This window comes from Ictalurus punctatus, chromosome 17, assembly GCF_001660625.3.
Source record: "Ictalurus punctatus breed USDA103 chromosome 17, Coco_2.0, whole genome shotgun sequence".
Taxonomy (NCBI): Eukaryota; Metazoa; Chordata; class Actinopteri; order Siluriformes; family Ictaluridae; genus Ictalurus; species Ictalurus punctatus.
In genome coordinates, this window is record NC_030432.2 from 12,618,043 (window position 1) to 12,639,054 (window position 21,012).

The following is a 21,012-nucleotide window of genomic DNA, read 5'->3' on the forward strand; positions in this document are numbered from 1 at the left end:
TTCGCTCTCGTTTACAGTTCTCGTCTAAACCCTGTTTGGCCTGTTTGCCGACTGCCTGACCTTGTGCCTGTTTTGTGACCTTGATATTGCCCTAGGATTTTGGATCTGTCTGCCTGCCTCTCTTCAATAAAAGGTTTAACAGCACTTGCATCCGTCTCCACCGGTTACATGACAGCGGGGGTAAAGAAATAACTACAATTTATTCTAGCATTATTCTTATTGTTCAATGACAGTATATTACTTTGTACAGTATATTACATTCAGAAAAGGTGCACATTTTAAATATCACTTTGGTTTCATCACTATTAATCTTTACATACATTATTTGACCATTTTTATTACTTGTGAACAGTGAAAGAATATTTGTGAAATCTTTGTTTCTATAAACTAAATTTCTTTTACCTCTTCATTTAGTCCCAAGGGTATGCAAACTATTGCACTCCACTGCAAGTACAAGTCACAGCAAGACGTGTAGCCAAACTGTAGAATGGTATGCGCTGTGTTTACGATGCGCTTCAGATGGCAATTAAAGCTGCACTAGTTTGATGGCTTCTGCCGCTTGGGGTCTGGTGATGAGTAAGCATAAACCCGAGGATGTAAGGGTGTAAGTATATCAAACAGGAAGCTTCAAAGACTGTCAGCATCTCCATTTCCACACTGATCTGTCCTCCTGCCTGTGTTCTGTCCTCATATAATTATACAACAGCTGTTTGTGAGCACTTAAAGAAAGCCCTGAATTGACCAGCAGGAGTTCTTTTTGAATGCATTTGTGTTTGTGCATGTATATTTGAGTGCCTTCATTGTGTCCGGCAGTGCAGCTCTAGCTTTGAGCATGTGACATGCTGAATGTGCTTGTTGCATGCCTACTGCTTTAAAAGGAACCTTTAAGTAAATTAGGACTAATTCGGTGAAGAACGTGATGACGTGGCACAGCTGTTGGTGAAACCACTGTTCTCCTCTTTTCTTTCTTCTCTCTTTCTCTCCAGTGAATGTACTATATGAATGAAACCTCTCCCCAGTCCTTTTCTCTACATAACACTTTTACTGCAGCCATCGTATGATACTATTTGCATCCAGCAGTGAAAGTCTCGCATCATACAGTAGCCTGTTTCAACAAGAAACAAACCACCAACATCTACCAGCTCCATTTCCTCCTTCTCCACAGAAATGTTGAAAGCTGCAGGTTTATTTGTTTGTTTGTGTTCCAATTTCCTCCGAGCCCCAGTGTGTTATCTGTCCGGCGGTTAGCGAGGACTGTGATTGGGGGGATAAGCTGAAGGGTGGGGGGAGGGGGCGCTAGGTGCAGACAGGGGCCTGTCCCTGACAGCCTCTCTGTTTGCATAACTGATTGGGCCATAATCAAAAGTGAAGTGCCAATTCCAGCTCTCCCTCCCATTCTGCACAAGGAAGAAAGTGAGAAGAAATGGAGGAGTGGAAACTAAAAGACAGGGTTATTATACACCTCTGGGCGCTCTTGGGCTTGGAAAGGCTGTGACCTTGACTATGCTCGATCCTTCAGCTCTCATCAGCACGGGCCGTGTCCACCGGCGCAAATCAAGGCCGAACAGAGACGAGACAATTCAGTCTGCAGAAATGGAGAGGAACGGCCATGTAATGTGGGGCAAATCAAAACCTACGCATGAAGAAGCCGAGGCTATATCGTTATGGGTAAGATAAAATAAAGACACAATTATAGCTAGCTGCGTTTTCTGTCACAAAAATTGGACCAGCTGCTGCATTCTCTTTACCTGGCATATCCAGCAGGCAATAACCTTCAATGCTTTATTATTTTCTACAAACGCTATGTTAGTGGGTCCTCATCAGTAGGACGTGACACGACACTGTTTAAATAATTTCAAGAAACAAGTATTGTTATTTTCACGATCAAAACATTACATACTGATTAACACTGACAGTCGAAGAGACCTACAAACTTACACACACACTCACACTCACACACACACACACACAAATATCTCCGGTTATTCTTACACGGTAAGATTGCACACACTTCACACACAAACAGTACATTTTTCATGTGACCTGTTACAAATGCAGTCACCTGTGGAGATTAGAAGGAGTGCCTTGAAAAATATTACTTTCCTTCTATTCAACAGTCAATTTGAACCTGCGCTGCAGCTGAGCTTCCGGTAAATCCCCAAGTGCTACAAGTTGTCTGGAAAAAGCTCATTCACCCTACAAGTTTAACACCAAGGTCATTGACAATATGTGAAATGGAAGAGATGGAGGGCTTTATTCTGAGTGGCGCTGGGAAAGATAATTTTACAAGGAAAGCTGTAGGATTAAAGGAAAGCAAAAAAGCTCTCTTTTTGAAGAAGCTATGAAACCGCAGGTGACGTTGACGTAGCCAACTCTCTGGTGAGTCATCGGTATAAACTACAAGTCAGAGCTGAAAAGCAGAACCGTAGCGAGCCTCACTCGCTCAACACCTCCATGGGGTCAATATCTCCTCTAAAATTACACATATTCAATACATCCTAGATCAGAAACATTTAGACCAACTCCAGCGGAACATAATGTTTGAGCATGACAATCTTTTTTTTTTTTTTTTTCAGCAGACGTGGGTATTAGAAGGCTTTTTCTAGGTTGCTTCTGGAAAAAAAAAAAAAAAAAAAACCCAACAATGTGCAGCCTAATACTAAGCTAGGCCTACTGACAGAAGTAGCAAAAGCTATGCTAATGCTAACTGAAAGAAAGAGAGAGAGGCCTTCGTGCACATTTTAATCCCCAACTCCAGGCTTAGTCACAGCAGAGCTTTCTCAAGTGCCTGCCAATTCATGCTTGCTCATTATCCCTTCCCTCCCTCATTTATCTATCCAGCACAGCTCGGGAACAATCTGTCTCTCCACCAAGTCCTTTTAAGATACTTGTTTGAGGTTTATTTGCGCCCTTGCATCAAAGTAGGACAGCCGCATGCTTTAAAAAGCAGCAATCAGCTATCTTTACACAGTGATGGTAGCATATGCATTTTAGCTTTTGAAGATGCCCATGAGGTCCTTTCAACTACAAGAAGCCTGTCTGAAAAAATATTTAAATGCTTTTAAACGGTTTAAAATGTTTTACTTCTATATTCTGATTGATAAGAACAAAATGCATTTATTATTATTATTATTATATGAATTATTATCGGAACATTTTAAGTGTTGAGTTTGTTTCTACAGCACGCAGGAATGGGCAAACAGAAAAGAACATATCATGCAAAAAGCACCTCATCATCAAAGAAGCTGACTGACTTCCTGGGGCCGGATTCACGGAAATCTTCTTAAGAAAGAAGTTAAGAAAGTTCTTAAGATAAATTCTAAGAAGTTCGTAAGAATGTTCCTAAGTGCAGTTCTTGAAAAATTCTTAAGAAGTTCTCAAATTATTTCTGAAGAATAAAACGACAGTAGTGTAATAGCTACAACAAATTCAATACTGACAAATTTTACATGTATCAATTTATTATCCTTTTTTAAAAAGTAGCAATCACCTCCCAATCAGTTATTCGAATGTAAAGGGAATGAGATGTGTTCGTTTAATGACATTAACCATCATAGGAGAATGTATTTGCAGGAAAGTAGAAGCAATTTGGCTAATTTTACATGGAGGAGAAGAACAGAAAGAAAAACAGTAGGCAAGAGCTAAAATATTGTAGTAGTTATACATTATTTATTATATGCTACAAGTTTTATGATTTTGTAATGTTTCATATTTCAAACAACCCGAAACTAACTTTAAGATTTTATTTACAATGATTTTTAAGAACATTCTTTTTAAGAATTTGAATTTTTCTTTAAGTTTTGTCTTAGGAACACTCTTTAGGAGAAAAAAAAATCCATTATTCAGAAGAATTTTGGGGAATACAAAATATTCTTAACTTCTTTCTTAAGCTAGAAAATAAGAAGAAAATGGCAGTTAAGAAGAATTTTATTCTTAAAAATGTTTTGTGAATCTGGCCCCTGGTCTATAACTGTTGTTGTAAAATGTGAATGGGATGCATGCTTTTAATTCACCGTTTTGAGTTGTTGAAGTAATAACATAATGCAAATGTTTTTGTTCATTCAATGCAAAGAAAATGGCCCATGGTTTGAAGGATAAGCTGACCAAGCACTCATCTGCTATGCTTACATCTCACTCACAAGCAAATGTTGTTCATAATTCTACCCATATATATATATATATATATATATATATATATATATATATATATATATATATATATATATATATATATATATATATATATACACACAACTGAGTCTTTGAGATTGATTATGAGGCGCTCTCCTCCAATATCCTCCATGAAAAAAACCCTGTACACTTTAAAGAGATGATATTATTGATTACTGAATAGTGTCATATTTATCAATTTAACGTTCGCCTCAAATGGTATGTTTCAGTGTATTTACAGTTAAAAACAAGGCATTTGGAATCGTGTGTAACTGAGACACATCTCTTTTTGGCAAATTCACCCTTCACGTGCATGTCACTGTCTGAGTTTACTACTGTCTGAGTAAGATGTAGGGTCTGGTATCCAGACCTTCACCTGAGGTCTGGATACCAATATGCACACTTTTGGAATAAACTCCTCACTACATATGTGTAACTAAACTTTGAATAAGGCTCTTATTTCATTTTGGCTCATGAGCAACAGTTCACATTAAGAATAGCAGGTGCAGAGTCAGTAGATATCTGATAAAGCATTATGGCAGCGTGCCATAATCAATTGCATTGTGTTTGGTAGGTCTGCGTCTCAAGCAGTCTATCGAGGACGGGTTCTTTACTTCAGGAAATTCATTACACACATAATAAGGTTACCTAATCACATTAATTCAGCCACCATTGCTACAAAGATTTGCCAAGATTAGTTAAAATTAGGAAAATACCTTCGACCACATATATTACCGGCGTGCTTTGTACGCGTATAGAGTTTTATGTGACCTGCTCCAAGGAAAGATACAGTCAGTGCATGTGTGTGAGTGTGTCTGAACTTTCCACATAAATATTTTACGGCTTCATAGGATTCCAATCGGAGCTGCGTGTATCTTTATGTATATGTTCAGCATGGGGTACTTTGGGGGGCAAAAGCGAGTGGGTGTGTGTTTACTGGCCAGCAGGGAAGCCATTACTAGATAGCAGCAGGAGAGAGAAGCTACATACAGGGCTTAACAAGATGGAACTTACCAGGGAACTGGTAGCTGTAGCTCGGGGCGAAGCCAGTGTATCCACGGCCGTACGTCGCTACAATGTTTGGGTAACCTGAAGAGACAGAAGAAAAATCAAGTACTGTGATAAACCATCTAGAGCTCCCAATGAACTACTATTACACAGTACAAAAATACAAGCAGGCACACACGCACACACACACACAATACAATTGCACCTGCTCATCCATCCATACACACACATTCACACTTTCTGATTCCCCCTCCACAAACACCTTCCAAATAGGTGCTAGATAACAGATTAGCAAGATGGGGAAGCACACTCCGAGGTAATGAGCAGTGTAAGTATCATAAGAAGTGATAGCTATTTTCTTCCCTGGAGCTCATCCTCTTCCCTGTGGCGGTGAAAGCGGACATATTCGCTGCTGTCACCTCTCTCTCTCTCCCCACCCAACTCCGCTGTCATTGATCGATAACCTTTCTTTTATAGCCTGGGCTAATCGATCATGAAGGACACGACAGCGCGAGACAATGGCAAGCTGATAGCTGTGCCAGGACATCACGGATTAGAGTCTCTCCGAACGGCAGAGCCTCAGCCGCTTGCACGCTAATACCGGATGAGAATGGCAGGAATATGATCGAGCGATTGCAAAAGTCATTCCAAAGTGGAGTGAAAGACAGAGCTAGCGTGCTGGAGCTCTAGTCCGGAATTTACTCGCAATCTGTTTTACCCGCTGTTTGCTGAGGCAGAACTTTTAAATGAAGGCGATTTGGTGAGCTACTTGGCTTCCCAGCGGCTCATTTCTGAAATACATCGTTGACTTCTCCATGGTGAAAAAAAAAAAGAAGCAAATCAGCAGTATTTGCATGCCTGTCTCTGTTGGAATGCATCTTGGTGGTACTGTTAAAAAAAACTGGGATGAGACCCAATGCACATGCTCAGGCTGTCTCCCTGCCAACACTGAGGAGTGGCTACTGCTTGAGCTTCCATGCAAAACTGAGGCCCATGGAGTCATTGTTCTTATTCTGCCACGACGCCCTATTACAGCAAGCTCCCAGACACTAATTATCTGGCCAGGCTTCAATCACAGCACATACCAGTTTATGTGAATAAATGTGGCAACCATATGCAGTCATCAAACTGCATCACTGTAAAGATCTCACGAGAAACTCTCTTATATATTTCATTTTCTTTCTTCATGCTAAAGATCAGATCTGTGTAGACCCCACTGCTACAAAAAAAGAAAAAGAAAAAAACCTTACAAATAGCAATGATTTTAGCACACCAGTAAGCATAGTCTCATTCTTACTTCAGGCTCTGTGCAGTAAAAACATATCTCAGTATATGTGATGAACTGAACAGATGAATTTAGTTTGACCGAGATGATGCTGACCAGTAGGAAACGGTCAGGGAAGAAACTGACCTCGTGTGCATTTTAGCAGAGGCTTAAAAGAAGTTGCTTTTACAGACTGCTTCATCTTTGCTCCGTATATCTGAATGGGATCTTGAAGGATGTAAGTGCTAAAATGATATGCTAGACAAAATACCTTGAACTAACACAATGCTGTGTGAAGAAGCACCTCACTTGGCCAAATCTTTCCTTCATGTAGTAGTTCAGTGTTCAATTTACTACTCAATCCTTAAACGCAGCATTCATGAATGACTGAAACCAAATACACACTAGCGTAAACCTACATAAACAAGCCCGACCAAAGCACGAATCATGCGACAACATTTAAGAGCGATGGGGGAGGGTGTGCTTTTTCCCCTCACAATTACTTTTTGTGTGTTAGTTTCTAACTCTTACTCAAGCAGTGTTGTAGATTACTACAGTATATTCCAAGTAAGTTTGGCTACTTTACCTCAGTTCACTACCGTTGATGTTACTTCCTCAAACAAGGGGATGAGTAATAAACAGTGATATGTGATATCTTATGTTTGCTGTCTGTTTAAACAAAATGGCGGCGTTACGACTGAAACTAGAACGTCACCATGCCTCATCTGAGGAAGATTATACAGAATCACACAATCTAATAGTAAATATTTATGCCTACATTTCAAGCTGTTTGAACTTAAGAGCAAAAGCTTGATTATTTGACTCTGTTCCAACCTGTCCTCTATTATGATTTAAATTTGGCAGGGCGGCTTAAAATGTAGCTACAAATATGGACACCCTAAAGGCCATGCATTATTCTTTTTTCTTTCTCGTTTTCTCGTGATCTCGACATAACAAAAAGTTGTTTTCTCACGATGTAATTTTATCATGAGAAAATCTAACAGAATCCTGAGAAAGCACCTATTTTACGTCATGTCAAGATGATGAGAAAACTTTGTTTGTAGAGATCATGAGAAAGTTAAGTCGGGATGACGAGAAAACAGGAAAGAAAAAAAAAAACAAAACAATAATGCATGGCCTCTTAAGGCTTCCATACCTAAGTCCCTTAAGACTCTGTATGAACAGCTCCACTGTGCTGATGTGAAAGAGAAAAGAGGATCTGAACAACAGAAACAAACACCACACCACTACAGTTTTAACATGAATCCATCAATTTAAAAATATATCCAACACATTAAGAAAAATGTAATGATTTACCGCTTGTTTCTGCTTCACATTCAATGAAAAATTTAGGAGCTGCTTGCTATAAAAAGGACAACAATCCCATTTGCTATTGGAAATGTATTTAAATGAATAGATTCACGATGACCAGCACTTTCTGTGTTAAGTGCATTTGAGGAGCTGTGACATGTATCCTTAAGTGTCGCGTGTCCACGTCCTCAGAAATCAATACTACGCATCCGAGTGCTGGATTACAAATTGAAATAGTGGGAGCGGTACTACATCGTGACACTGTATCTGCAACTGAGTAAACAAACTAGTGCTGCGTCTCAAATGGCATCCTTATGTAGTGTTCTAGACAGTTATTGTATACTAGCACTAACTGGTTTTCTTATGACAGTTTGTGTTTGATTTTTGAAAATCTCTCAAGTAATCGTCAAACCTACAAAAGTTCTGTTTGAATACCAGTCTTTTGGATTTTCTGAATTAGTAAATACACTTGAATGTACAGTCAAAAACAAGTACACCCCATGGAAATTGTTGTCTTTTATGACATATCTGGACAAGCAAGCATTTGATCATCTTTGAAACAGTGCCTATTCAACAGAAATATCAATAGATGTGATATTCTTCTGTGGAAAAAGTAAGTACACCCTTGGCCTCAGAAGCTAGTATTGCCCCCTTTAGCAAAAATAACTTCTGGTAGGCATTTTGCATAATTGTCCACCAGGCTTGCTGGAATTTGTGACCACTCTTCCATGCAATATTCTTTCAGTTGCAAGATTTTTGAGGGTTTGCATGTACTGCGTGTTCCAAATCCCCCTCAACATTTCAGTCGGATTCTTTATCTTCAAGCACTCTCTGATATGATGCAGAATTCATAGTTGAATCAATGAATGCAAGCTGTCCAGTCCCTGAGACAGTGAAGCAACGCCAAACCATAAGATTTCCACCACTGTGCTTCACAGATGGTATGAGGTGCTTCTCCTGAAAAGTCTGCTGTTACTGTGGCCAAACAACTCTACCTTTGATTCATCTGTGCAGAGCACATTATTCCAAAAGGCCTGGTCTTTGCCTATATGCTCACTGGCAAACTGTAATCCCATTCTAATGTTCATTTTAGATAGAAAAGGCTTTTTCCTGGCACGTCTCCCTTGCACGTCAAATGTGTGCAATCTCTTTCTGATTGTAGAAGCATGCACTTTGACATCAACAGTTGCAAGACTTTCTAGCAGATCCTGTGATTAAATTTTGGGTTTCTTGGAAACTTCTTTTTGCATCAGACGGTCTGCTCTTGGGCCGAATTTGCTGGGACAGCCAGTCCTGGACAAACTGGCAGTCTGGCAGACAAATTTGGAATCCGTGCCACTTGTAGATTATTTTGCTTACAGTGGAATTATTTATTTCAGATAATTTGGAGATCTTTTTAAATCCCTTGCCAGACTCAAAGGCATCCACAACCTTTTTTTCTGAAGGCCTTAGATCTTGGCACGATGACACCACACACCTCAATAATAAGGGAACAGCAGACACTAAATATTAGAGGTTTAAATAAGACAGGTTCCACCTGCACTCCCTAAGCAGGTTCTAATTACTGGCACGCAATCTTGAACACCTGATTCAAATTTTAGGGATTTAAAGGTGTGATAAATGTAGGGGTGTATTTACTTTTTCCATGTGACTGATCTGTTCTTGTGTTAATTTAAGTTTTTTCCTGTTTATGGTGTACAAGCCTTGATCTTGTAGTTTAAAGATAATAAAGAAATGACTAAATAGAAATAATTAATGGATAATTGATTCATTACATTGTTATATAAAAAATTATGTAATTAAATTGAATGTATTTAATTGTTTATTACAACATTTATTAAATTATTTCTGCATTTAATTATTTCTTTTATGCTGAGACCTTGGTACACGCCATGAAATAATTAAATCTGTCAGCATCATCCATCAAAACCAGTGGGCAGAATCTACCATCAGATTGGATTAACTAGATGGCAATCACGACTACTTGAGGTCAGTATCATCAACAGCAGTTTGAGCAATTTTAGGCATCAAAGCCTGATTTAAGACTGATGACTATGCATTAAGACTATGCCTCTATACAAACTGGATTCGGATGCCTAGGAGCTTTGGAAAGGCACTTCAGATGGGATGAACCATGGCAGTTTGGAAAAGTCACTCTTTGAAACCAAAGCTTTCAAACTGCCAGATAACCTCCACAGTGATTGACCATTAGAGACATGTGAAGGAATGGCAGGGGTTGGAAACCGGCAGGAGCTCTGACTGCGTCTGACAACATCTCCTCCTCAAACAAGTTTATCAGAGACTGTTGGTAACAGTGAATCATAGTGAAATAGTTTAATAGCTAAGTGGATATATCTTTCATTCACAATGCCCTCCAGTAATATTGGCACCCTTGGTAAATATGAGCAAAGAAGGCTGTGAAAAATTGTCTTTATTCTTTAACCATTTGATCTTCTGTTAAAAAATTTCACAAAAATACTCTACTCTCATGGATATCAAACAATTGCAAACACAACACATGTTTATGAAAAAAATATATGTTAAATGTAGGTGTGCAACAATTACTGGCACACCTATGAATTCATATGAAAAAAATATATTTGAAGTATATTCCCATTTATATTTTACATTTTTTAGGACCCCTGGGTGACTAGGAACAGGAACTTGTTTAGCCATGACTTTGGTATACTTGGGTTCAGCCATGGGTATAAATATGAGGTAACACATAGGCCAAATTCCCTTAGTCAACCATAACAATGGGTTGTGGCCGAGTGGCCAAAAAATCTGCAAGGATCACAGCTGAATTGCAGAAGTTGGTTGCATTTTGGGGTCAGAAAGTCTCCAAAACTACAATCCGAAGTCACCTACATCACCACAGGTTGTTTGGAAGGGTTTCAAGAAAAAAGCCTCTACTCTCATCCAAAAACAAACTCAAGCATCGTCAGTTTGCCAGACACTACTGGAACTTCAAATGGGATCTGGCTCTAAGGTCAGATGAAACCAAAATAGAATTTTTTGGCAATAAACACCAGAGGTGGTTTTGGCACACACACAGAGGTAGCCATATGGGAAAGTACCTCATGACCACGGTTAAATAAGGCGGTGGCTCTTTAATGTTTTTGGGCTGTTTTTCTGCCAGAGGACCTGGACATTTTGTTAGGATATATGACATCATGGACTCTATCAAATATCAACAGATATTAAATGAAAACCTGACTGCCTCTGCCAGAAAGCTTAAAATGGGCCGTGGTTGGATCTTCCAGCAGGACAATTACATCAAAATCAACACAAAAATGGTTTACTGACCACAAAATCAAATTCCTGCCATGACCATCCCAGTCCCCTGACTTGAAACCCATAGAAAACCTGTGGGGTGAACTGAAGGGGAGAGTCCACCAGCGTGGACCTCGAAATTTTAAGGATCTGGAGAGATTCTGTTAGAGGAATGATCTCAGATCCCTTGCCATGTATTCTCCAACCTCATCAGGCATTATAGGAGAAGACTCAGAGCTGTTATCTTGGCAAAGGGAGGTAGCACTAAGTATTGACTAAAAGGGTGCCAATAATTGTTGCACACCTATATTTAACAAAGATTTATTTTTGATAAATCTGTGTTTTGTTTGCAATTACTTGATTTCCATGAGAGCAGAGTATTTTTGTGAATTTTATGAAGAAAAAGATCAAAATGTTAAACAATAAAAACTATTTTTCACAGCCTTCTTTGCTCATATTTACCAAGGGTTCCAATATTAGTTGAGGGCACTGTACATCAAGTGGCTTGTAACTTACTGAGTAAAATAAATAAATAAACAAACATTGATTCATTTCCTTAATACATGTTAACACATGTTTTTGAACTGATGGATGAACATAGGAAATAACATGACCTCCTCAATCTCCACTATTCACTCAGTAAAACAGTTTTTAATAACTGTTTAATTATGCATAGAATTTATTTCTCTTATATTGGCACCCATAGCTAATATAAACAAATAAGATGTTTGTAAGGATAATTTAGAGTTTTTGTGACATAGTTGGGAAAACTTATCAATATTCACTATTAAAAATATTTAGAATGCAAAGTTTAAACCCCAGTTTTTTACCTTTGCTATCTATTGTACTGCAGGTGTTATTCAGACCTTGACTTAGAGCATGCAGTAAATAAATCAGCATGTGGACCTTCTGGTTTACACTGAAGCTGCCACCTTTACATGTGCTGTTTTCTGTAGGCTGTATCATTTGTTTACAGAGATCTGTCCTTTCTCCTGTGTGAATAAAGCTGCGCTGTGTATTTTCCCTCTAAAGAGGAATCAGATGCCCTAGATAAATATACATGACATGGGCTTTTCCTGTGATATTTAAAGAGCTTACTATCAATGTAGTGTGTCAAGCTTGTATTGACAGTGGGGATTAATGTGGTGTCTGGCAGAACATCAGACAGGGTCTGTACCGAGCCCTGGCCTCACACACCATAGTACTGTAGCAATACAATGCAAATGGGATCTTTGACTTAAAGAATAACTTTGTCAATTTTGAGAAATCATCAGTGATTACCACTCAACAGAATATTCTATTTCATGCACGATCACTGCAACCGCTTTCTATAAATAATATCAAACTTTTTACATTTTTTAACTTGTATTAGTGAAGGATTATGTACCCTTGAGAAGCCAAAGGAGTTGGCATCCTTCATTAAAATGTGTAAAAATAAAAAATAAAATAAAAAAGAACATAAGCAACAAATGTTATTTTCAGCTTACATAGTATGGGGTGGGGCGCACGGTGGCTTAGTTGTTAGCACGTTCACCTCACACCGCCAGGGTCGGGGGTTCGATTCCCGCGACTCTGTGTGTGCGGAGTTTGCATGTTCTCCCCGTTCTGCGGGGGTTTCCTCCCCTAGTAGGCTGATTGGCATGTCTAAAGTGTCCATAGTGTATGAATGGGTGTGTGTGATTGTGTGCCCTGCGATGGACTTGCACCCTGTCCAGGGTGTACCCTGCCTTGTGCCAGATGCTCCCTGGGATAGGCTCCAGGTTCCCCCGCGACCCTGAAAGGAGTAAGCGGTTGAAGATGGATGGATGGATGGATATTATGAGGTGAAATGAACTCTTTTTTTTCTTTTTTTTTTCAGTTTTCTTTTAAGATGTACCAGGTTTTTTTTTTTTTTTTTAACTTATCAGCACAACTGCAATTAACTTTTGGTAAAGAGTTCTGTAAAACACTGAACCTTTTCCTGTAATGTCTAACATGGATAGAGTGATCTTCCTCTATGCAGTACATTTTATCCTCCTTTATATTCTTAGGTTTGTGCTTGAGGACTTTCCTCTTCAATTCAGACAGGTTTGTCGTTTACTGTGTATTTAATTGTATTTTTTTAAAAAAACCTCTTTATGTATTTTTATATTCATTAACTGGCTGTGCTGAAAGTTCTTTGGATTTTCCAGTGCCGACACATGACAAGGTGATTTTACATGTGTGTACCCTCATATTTATACCTCAGGGAAACAGAGACTAGTGGAACACAACAGAATTTCAAAAGAGTAAGAGGAATAGAAGAATTTACAGTAAACATTTTTGAGAGAAAATACTATCATTTAAATGAGAGGTTCTTATGAGAACATTTGTGCTACTGGAAATGGAAGTAGTCTTCCATTTGGTTGAGTTAGGGAAAATGTAATCATTGTGTATAATATTCTTTGAGTGTGGCAATAATTCTGAAGCTAACTGTTGGTTTATTTTCTTCGAATCAATAGGGTTAGAGCCTACCAGCAACACAGTAATACATAAAACTTTCACATTTATATTCCATTGGAAATTCGGTTCATCCTCTGATTCAGCTTCCTGTGTCGACCTTTAACTCACCTGTTACTAACAGGTAAGCACGCAGCCCGTGTGTTTCTGTCATACTCTCAGTGAGGGGGGCAAGACTGAGTCAGAGGCATAGGAAGACAGAATGAGAGGCCAGGGACATGAAGAAGACTCATTAAGCCCTGTCACTGAAGCGGTGGGCACCCTCCGTCTCCTGGCAAGTAAAGGCTGTCACCTAATCTGGCTCACTGGCGTCGGTCTCACCCTCTTATTTGCGTTATTAATATGCATGCTAATGCGCCCATTTTATGGCTCAACAGTTTGGATACACTTTAAAATCAATTATCCATCTGGTAAAGCCGCACTTTGCACGGGCTGAGATGTGTATTAATTTCAGCAAACATACATGAGGCTTAACACAATAAAGATAAATGGCTCGATTAGGTGTGGTAAACACAAGAGCTCCGAGTGCAGCTCTAATGAGATTTTGGCATATAAGGAATTACAGTTCCTTGAATAATGAGCCTTGTTGATTTTTGTATGCAAATTACCAAAAGGAATGTTTCGCTGTCCTGCTTTTCCAATTTCATTTAGATAAGAGTGCGCTGCAAGCGAATGAACTCATACACTTAACTCGCTCTCTTCCTCATTGCGTCTCCCACTTCATTCATTTCATCTCCTTCGTTTATTCTGTTTGTTCAACATTGGCCCACTGATCTGCTATAACTTCTAATAAGGTCAAGGAATGCTCTTTGCTGAGAATTTCATCAACTTTAAATGGAGTCAGCTCGAAGTGCAGTGTCGATAGAGCAAGAAATCTGAGGCCGAGTGCTGAGCCAAACGAGGAATAATTCTAACTAATAACGACAGCACTCCTTTCCTAAACTCTAAAACCCATCCAGGATTTCTGAGATAGTCAACTCTGTAGAACCAAAAGTTCAGGGTGTAGCTGGACCTGATCCAACTCCATCTACACACCTGTTCCCTAACTCCTAACCTCTAACCTAAATCCTGGTTAATATCTGCCGTGTGAATTTGTGTGTACGTGCTGAAGTAGTGGCAACAGGAGTGGCATTGTTCACATTTACATTACATTTACATTTATGGCATTTGGCAAACGCCAAATGCTTATACATTTATTTTATTTATACTACTGAGCAGTTGACGGTTAAGGGCTTTGCTCAAGGGCCCATCAGTGGTAGGTAGCGTGGCAGTGCTGGGACTCATGACCTCATGAACTCATGATCTTGAGATCGGTAAAGCACCATTCCCTAAATGGTGTTTATAATCATTTCTCTTCACTGAGCTCTGGAACAGCGAGCTTTGCCCTGGTGGGTGTGAGTTGGGGGCCTGGTGCAGTTGTCCAGAGCACTACTTTCTGAATATCAATAACATATTTCACATTGGCCTGGGCGAGGATGCTTCATCAAGCCAAATTATGGGCAGGACGACCTCTCCTGCAGCTTCCCCATTAGCTACTGTTCGCATTCTGCACCAGGCATCAAACGATTTATTTGCTTCAGTTACTTTCAGCAGCCGATCAATCTCATAGTCATTATCTCTTGTCACTGGAGCTGTTTGGAGGAAGCGATGCCGGGAGGAAGGGATTGGGGGAGTTTGATATCTGCAGCTGCATGTCCTGTCCTAGGAACAAACGTCAAATTTGCAGGAAAAGACCACAGGCAGGTTTAGAGGATGTCATGACGGTGGCTGTGTGTGACGGGTTTGAGGCTGAGCAAGAGTTGCAGCGAGCAAGAGAGAGAGAAACAGAGAGAATGAGACCACAAACGTGTGGGGACACATTTCCACTCTGTTCCTGTGCAAGGCTCCCATCACAAATGCTGAGAGATTTCGACTGGCAAGACAATGGTGGAGATGGCAGCAGTGTGTGGCCGTATTAACTGGAAAGCAGTGCCAGCATGAGCGTGCCAGTCATGCTTCTGTCTCGTGGAGAACATATTGAAGGCTGCTGCCTTTTTCTGTCTGACTCTTTTTAACACAGTGACGTGTCAATATCTTATTCAAGTGTAAAGTCAAGAACTTTTGTACATCAAACTTCAACGGACTGTCGTGAAGTCAAAATGCTTACAGTTTCGTCTGGATTAATGGTACACTGTTGGTATAAATCATATTTCTCAGCACAATGAAATATCGATCCATCTCCTGCATGTCAGTGACAGGTAAATGCTAGCACTGTTATTAAACAGTACACACATGGCACTGTCAAAAAAATTTACATTTTGTTCCTCAAAGTGCAAACATTATATAATGTCCGCTCAAATGTCCAATTATGTATTTAAATCACTTCAGTTCCACTGCAATTCCTTTACTAAAACATATGAAACCCACCTCAGTGAAAAACTTAAAAATCCCCATTACATTACCTTGTTCTATAAATAATATATAGTCACAGACGATGAGAAACGCATGACTCGTAACACACAAGGTCAAGTACAAACTAAGAAGTTGAGCAAAAACGCTACTCTAAACTGCCAAAAAGCTTTTACCTACAACTGTATGAAACAATGAAAAATATCTTTTTATTATGTGGATGTTATTTACATGCAAGCCTCACAAACAATAATGAAGTGTTTGGATATAACCCATAATGGAGCTCCTACAGTAAGACTTTTCTAATAAATCCTATTTTAAAATGTTAATATGTTCTTACAAAGTATGATTATAATCTTTTTTTTTATCGTTCCTAGAATAAGAGTGGATAAGCGAAAGCCCTCTTTTTCTTACAAATCTCCCTACTCATGGAAAATATCGCTGAACCACCTTGTATCTCTGACTGAATTTAAATTACTTCTGAATGCCAATCTGTCAGATACCTGCACAGATTTTTAAGATTATTTACTACGCTGTCAGTGTATTTGTACTGATAACTCTATCTGCTGTCTAAATGTATTCGCCGTTCAGTATAATATGCCAAGATTGGGTTTCATCTGGTCCTTGCCAGCTTCTTGTCAGGTGTTCTTTGCAAAAGAGAGTTTAACCCATAGCACATAAAGTCTAAGTAAATAAAAATAAATAATCCGTTTAAATTAAAGCCGCATAGTAAAATGAACATTACAGTGTTACAAATATGAAGTAAACCTGGTGGGGTTGCAATTTTGGTCATGTGAGAAGATGGCGATTTACTTTTTAACCCGGTCCATCAGGATGTACATTCAAAAAAATGTAATAAAAGATCTCATAATAACCATGATAGATCAGAAAAGCGTATTATGACATAACTTATCACAATATCATTGTTATGTCATCATATCTTCCAGCCCTTCTTGTGTGGAAGTAAAACGCTGTATTGTGATTGGTAGTGTTTTTGTGAAAGAGTGTTCTTACTCAGCATTCCCATTCCTAGCATGAAGGCATCCATGGTGTAGGGTAGACCCCTGGCTCGCCCTCGTGTCCCTGGGGGAAACATCACCTCCTTGGGTTGTGCCTTCTTACATTCTACCTATGGATAGAGAACACAGCAAACTTCAGGCCTCAGCTCTTCTACTGTGAGGATGACACATGGCACAGGAATTTTAAATTAATAGCTACTTTTATACTGTATATTTATATTTGACCTCTCAACCCAGTGTCACAGTACAGGAATATGTTTCCAGTTGTTAAAGAACTGAAAGTACAACAAAAGAAATAAAACTGCTTGGGTGTATGGAATTGCAATATTTCTATTCCCCAGACGTTACTCCAGAGCCCCACTGGCTCCACAATGCTAACAGTCAGTTATATGTGTGTCTATTTGGCGAAGCATGCCATGCAGTGTCTCCAGGCAAAAAGTTAGATTTTCTTCCCAATTTTTTTGCACAGAAATGTTCCCATCTCTCGCTCCGTCTCGCTGCTCTCGTCTGGTCCTCATCATTGAACCAATTCCACCCAGGGCGTTTTCTCCTCCGCCACCGCCCCCTTCCCTCTGCCTGAGCCTGCCACCATCTCATGCTCCTTTCCCTGCTGTGCTGATTGACATTTCGCCCTCCTCCTCAATGCACATCCAAAAGATCCAAAAGAGCACCAAACACAATCAGAGTCGGGCATGACACAAACATCAGAAGCATCAAGATGAAGCATCATGCTGGCATGGATACATGTTGGCATGAAGATGGCATGTTAATGTAGCTCCACGTTTACGAGTCCAGTGTCCTATGTGTAACGGAATGCCATATTGTGTGTCTGGTAGTGCTCCAAATATCCGTATCTGTATTTAGAATGAAATCCAAAGTGGCTGTGTCCTAAACTGGAATATTCATTTTGGACCCATGATCTTTGAATTCTGGCCCTAACAGTTCTCGAGTTCATAACTGGCCTCAACTAGAGAGACTACCCAGTTGAAGTAGTTACATAAAATTAATATAAGCATGGTCTTTTTTTGTCTTGCTTCATATCTGAGAAATATCACATCTTATATCTTCTTGCGCTCGCATTAAAGTAAAAACCTCCTGCTTGTGCAACTATTTTTATTGCATTCCTCAGGATCCCAGTTGCAATGCATAGCTCTAGTCTCAACCAGATGCCCTGTGGGCATTTCTGGTGAAACAATTTAAAAAATAAAATAAAAACATAGTGTGCCTCTTATTTATACCTGTATTTGTATTTGTTTAGAACACATTATTTGTTCATTCCACGTAATGTCTTCATATTCAGTTACATCCCTAGTACCAGCTTCAAACAAACACTCACAGTGGTGCACACTGCTCTGCAATGGAGTTTATCCATCTGGGAGAAAAGGATAGGCCGTTATTTAAGCCAGTAGGAAATGAAAATGACATAATGATTGAGTAAAGAGACTAACCGGATACTCCTCTTCACTTGCTTTGCTGCACGGCCAAATAGCTGAAAGTGGCAATTGAGATCTGAGCTGCCCATCCGTCTACAGGGTTCTGCTTGGCAGAGCAGGCAGCATGATCAGGGCATGTCCACCACATTATAGACGTCCACATATTATAGACACAGGTCTGTATCTAGAGCTGTCTCACCCTGGGTTTCTCTCTAACTTTCTCGAATGTATTTTAACTACAACGTCACAATTTGTTCTCCATGCTCTGCTGGCACTGTCGACTCTGCTCTGTTTCTCAAATTACAAAAGAAACAGTTTACAAACCCACACTCACGTAAAAACCTGTTCTACCTTTAATACACTTGCTGTAGTTGTGGGACTTTCTTGCTCTGTATTAACAGAACATCGCATTAGGCTTGAAATTGAGCACTTGAGGACTCCTGAATGGCCCTAATAGCTAATTCAGCTGTTTATGTGTGAGTTATAGTAAGCCAAGAAAACTGGGGGAAAAATACAAATGCCAGGCCTAATCCAATTCCAGAACAAGTATAATAGTTTAAGTGCCAAGAACATATAAAGTGCCTCTCAGTCTTATCAACACAACATGCCTTAATTAAACAATGGATCTGAGGAGAGTGTGGAAGCACACACGTTAGAGGAGTGTGACGTGTGTAATTATATCAGTGTGTGGTTTCGGTGACAAAGCCTCATACACTTGGTGTGCTGCTAATGGGTGCAGAAAGGACGTGTTTCTGATCTGCCAGCCATCAATGGGCCGTTAAGAGCCACGACTGCTGTTCCGCATTATTACATAACTAATTAGCCAACTGGTTGAGGTAGGCCACTGATGAGCTCCTTTACTCGTTAAAGGAAATATGAACCTCACAGCTAATGATGTGAAAGCACGGGGCTGGGAAGCAAACTCTCAAGAGATGGGTGGTGGGAGGATAGAGGTGGCAGAGATGAGGGCGTAGAGACGATGGAAAGTGGAGGGGGAGTTCATCTTAAATGCAACTTAGGTTGTTTGTGCAGGCTCACATACAGTAAGGTCACAGATGTCCAGGAGAGGGTTCACATAACGCTATAAATTCCCTTTCAGACTCAAGTGTTTTATTTAGCTTGATGCTAATTTGAAACAAAACTTGATTTTGCACTTGTTTAATTACATTTCCTTAAGCAGTGAAGTCTAAAAAGCACAAGTTGAGGGTTTCTTACCATCTGCAGCATGCAAGTAGTATAGCATCTGTTAACATAAAGTTATACTATAACGTAGAAATGAAAAGAGATGGGCAGATAAAGAGAAATATGTTCAGCTTTTTCTCTGCTTTTCTGTTCTCATTTATTATTTAGAGAGCTCTGACTCTAGATTTCCAAACAAATCAGCTTTTTTTTTATGTTTAACATAACTCCAGAAGGTAACAAAACTCTTTTTAAAAACTACATTGCATATTGTATTGCACACTCTTTTAAAGTAAATGTAATGTATTCATAATACATTTAAAAAGCATTTTTAATGGATTTTATAGCATCTGTAATACAACTGTAATATAACGCGGTATTTTGTTTAAACTGTGTTTAAACTGCATTTATAACATGTTATATAACATACATAATACCTAGTCCCTCAATAATTGCATAGATGTTATTTGTGTATGTAATTATAATTGTATGATACATAATATTACAATACATTATACATTCACTGGACACTTTTTTAGGATCTTTATTGTGTATTCTGAGATCCTTTTCTGCACACTGTGGTGGTGAAGAGTGGTTATTTGAGTTACTATAGCCTTCCTGTCAGCTTGAAGCAGTCTGTTCATTCTCCTTTGACCTCTCTCAATAACAAGGCATGTCCAACTGCAGAATTTCAGCTCACTGGATGTTTATTTGTTTTTCACACCATTCTGTGTAAAATCTGGGGACTGTTGTGGGTGAAAATCCCAGGAGATCAGCAGTTTCTAAAATACTCAAACCAGCCCATGTGGCACCAACATCCATGCCACGGTTAAAGTCACTGTGGTCAGATTTTTTTCTCAATTCTGATGTTTGGTGTGAACATTAACTGAAGCTCTTGAGCTTGTATCTGCATGATTTAATGCATTGTGCTGCTGGCACATGATTTCCTGACTGGATAAGTGCATAAATGATCAAAGGAAAGAGTGTATTTGTTCTTTTGAACACCTTGGATACTAATTTAAAAGTCTGCAGTTTTCTTTTAAAACAGGTATTATAATGTTTATATATATTATTATTATATAAGTGTTGTATATCCTAACATTAATATGTCATATATATATATATATATATATATATATATATATATATATATATATATAAAATATTACTTCTTATAAATTATGTATTATAAAAACAAGATTATTTAAAATGCACTCCCAGTATTGTATATTTCATTAAGACAAACCTTCTAACCAGTATTTATTTGCTATATTTAGTAGCTCTTTTATGATAGCAATCTTGCACTCATACTCATATCTACCTGCTGGCAGGGTGCCCATGTTTAACATTAACTGTCTGGCCTTTCACCCATCTCTTAACCTACAGCTAGAAAGAAACCAGCAGGAGAATGTGGGGCTAAATATCTGCAGTTGACCATAGACAGGATAATAGCTAAAGAAAGAGAGTTCAGTAGGCGGACTAATTATCA

General features: G+C 39.1%; 1 protein-coding gene across 9 annotated transcripts in view; it reads right to left on the minus strand.

Moving 5' to 3' along the window:
• Window positions 1-21,012, minus strand: part of msi2b (musashi RNA-binding protein 2b) — a 265,064-nt gene that overhangs the window by 55,215 nt on the left and 188,837 nt on the right. For all 9 annotated transcript variants that reach the window (XM_047161316.2, XM_047161317.2, XM_047161319.2 and 6 more), the window contains exons 9-10: window positions 16,907-17,021; window positions 5,185-5,259 (exon numbers count right to left, since the gene is read on the minus strand). In XM_047161316.2, the coding sequence (XP_047017272.1) occupies window positions 5,185-5,259; window positions 16,907-17,021 (190 nt within the window). The remainder of the gene's footprint in view (window positions 1-5,184; window positions 5,260-16,906; window positions 17,022-21,012) is intronic.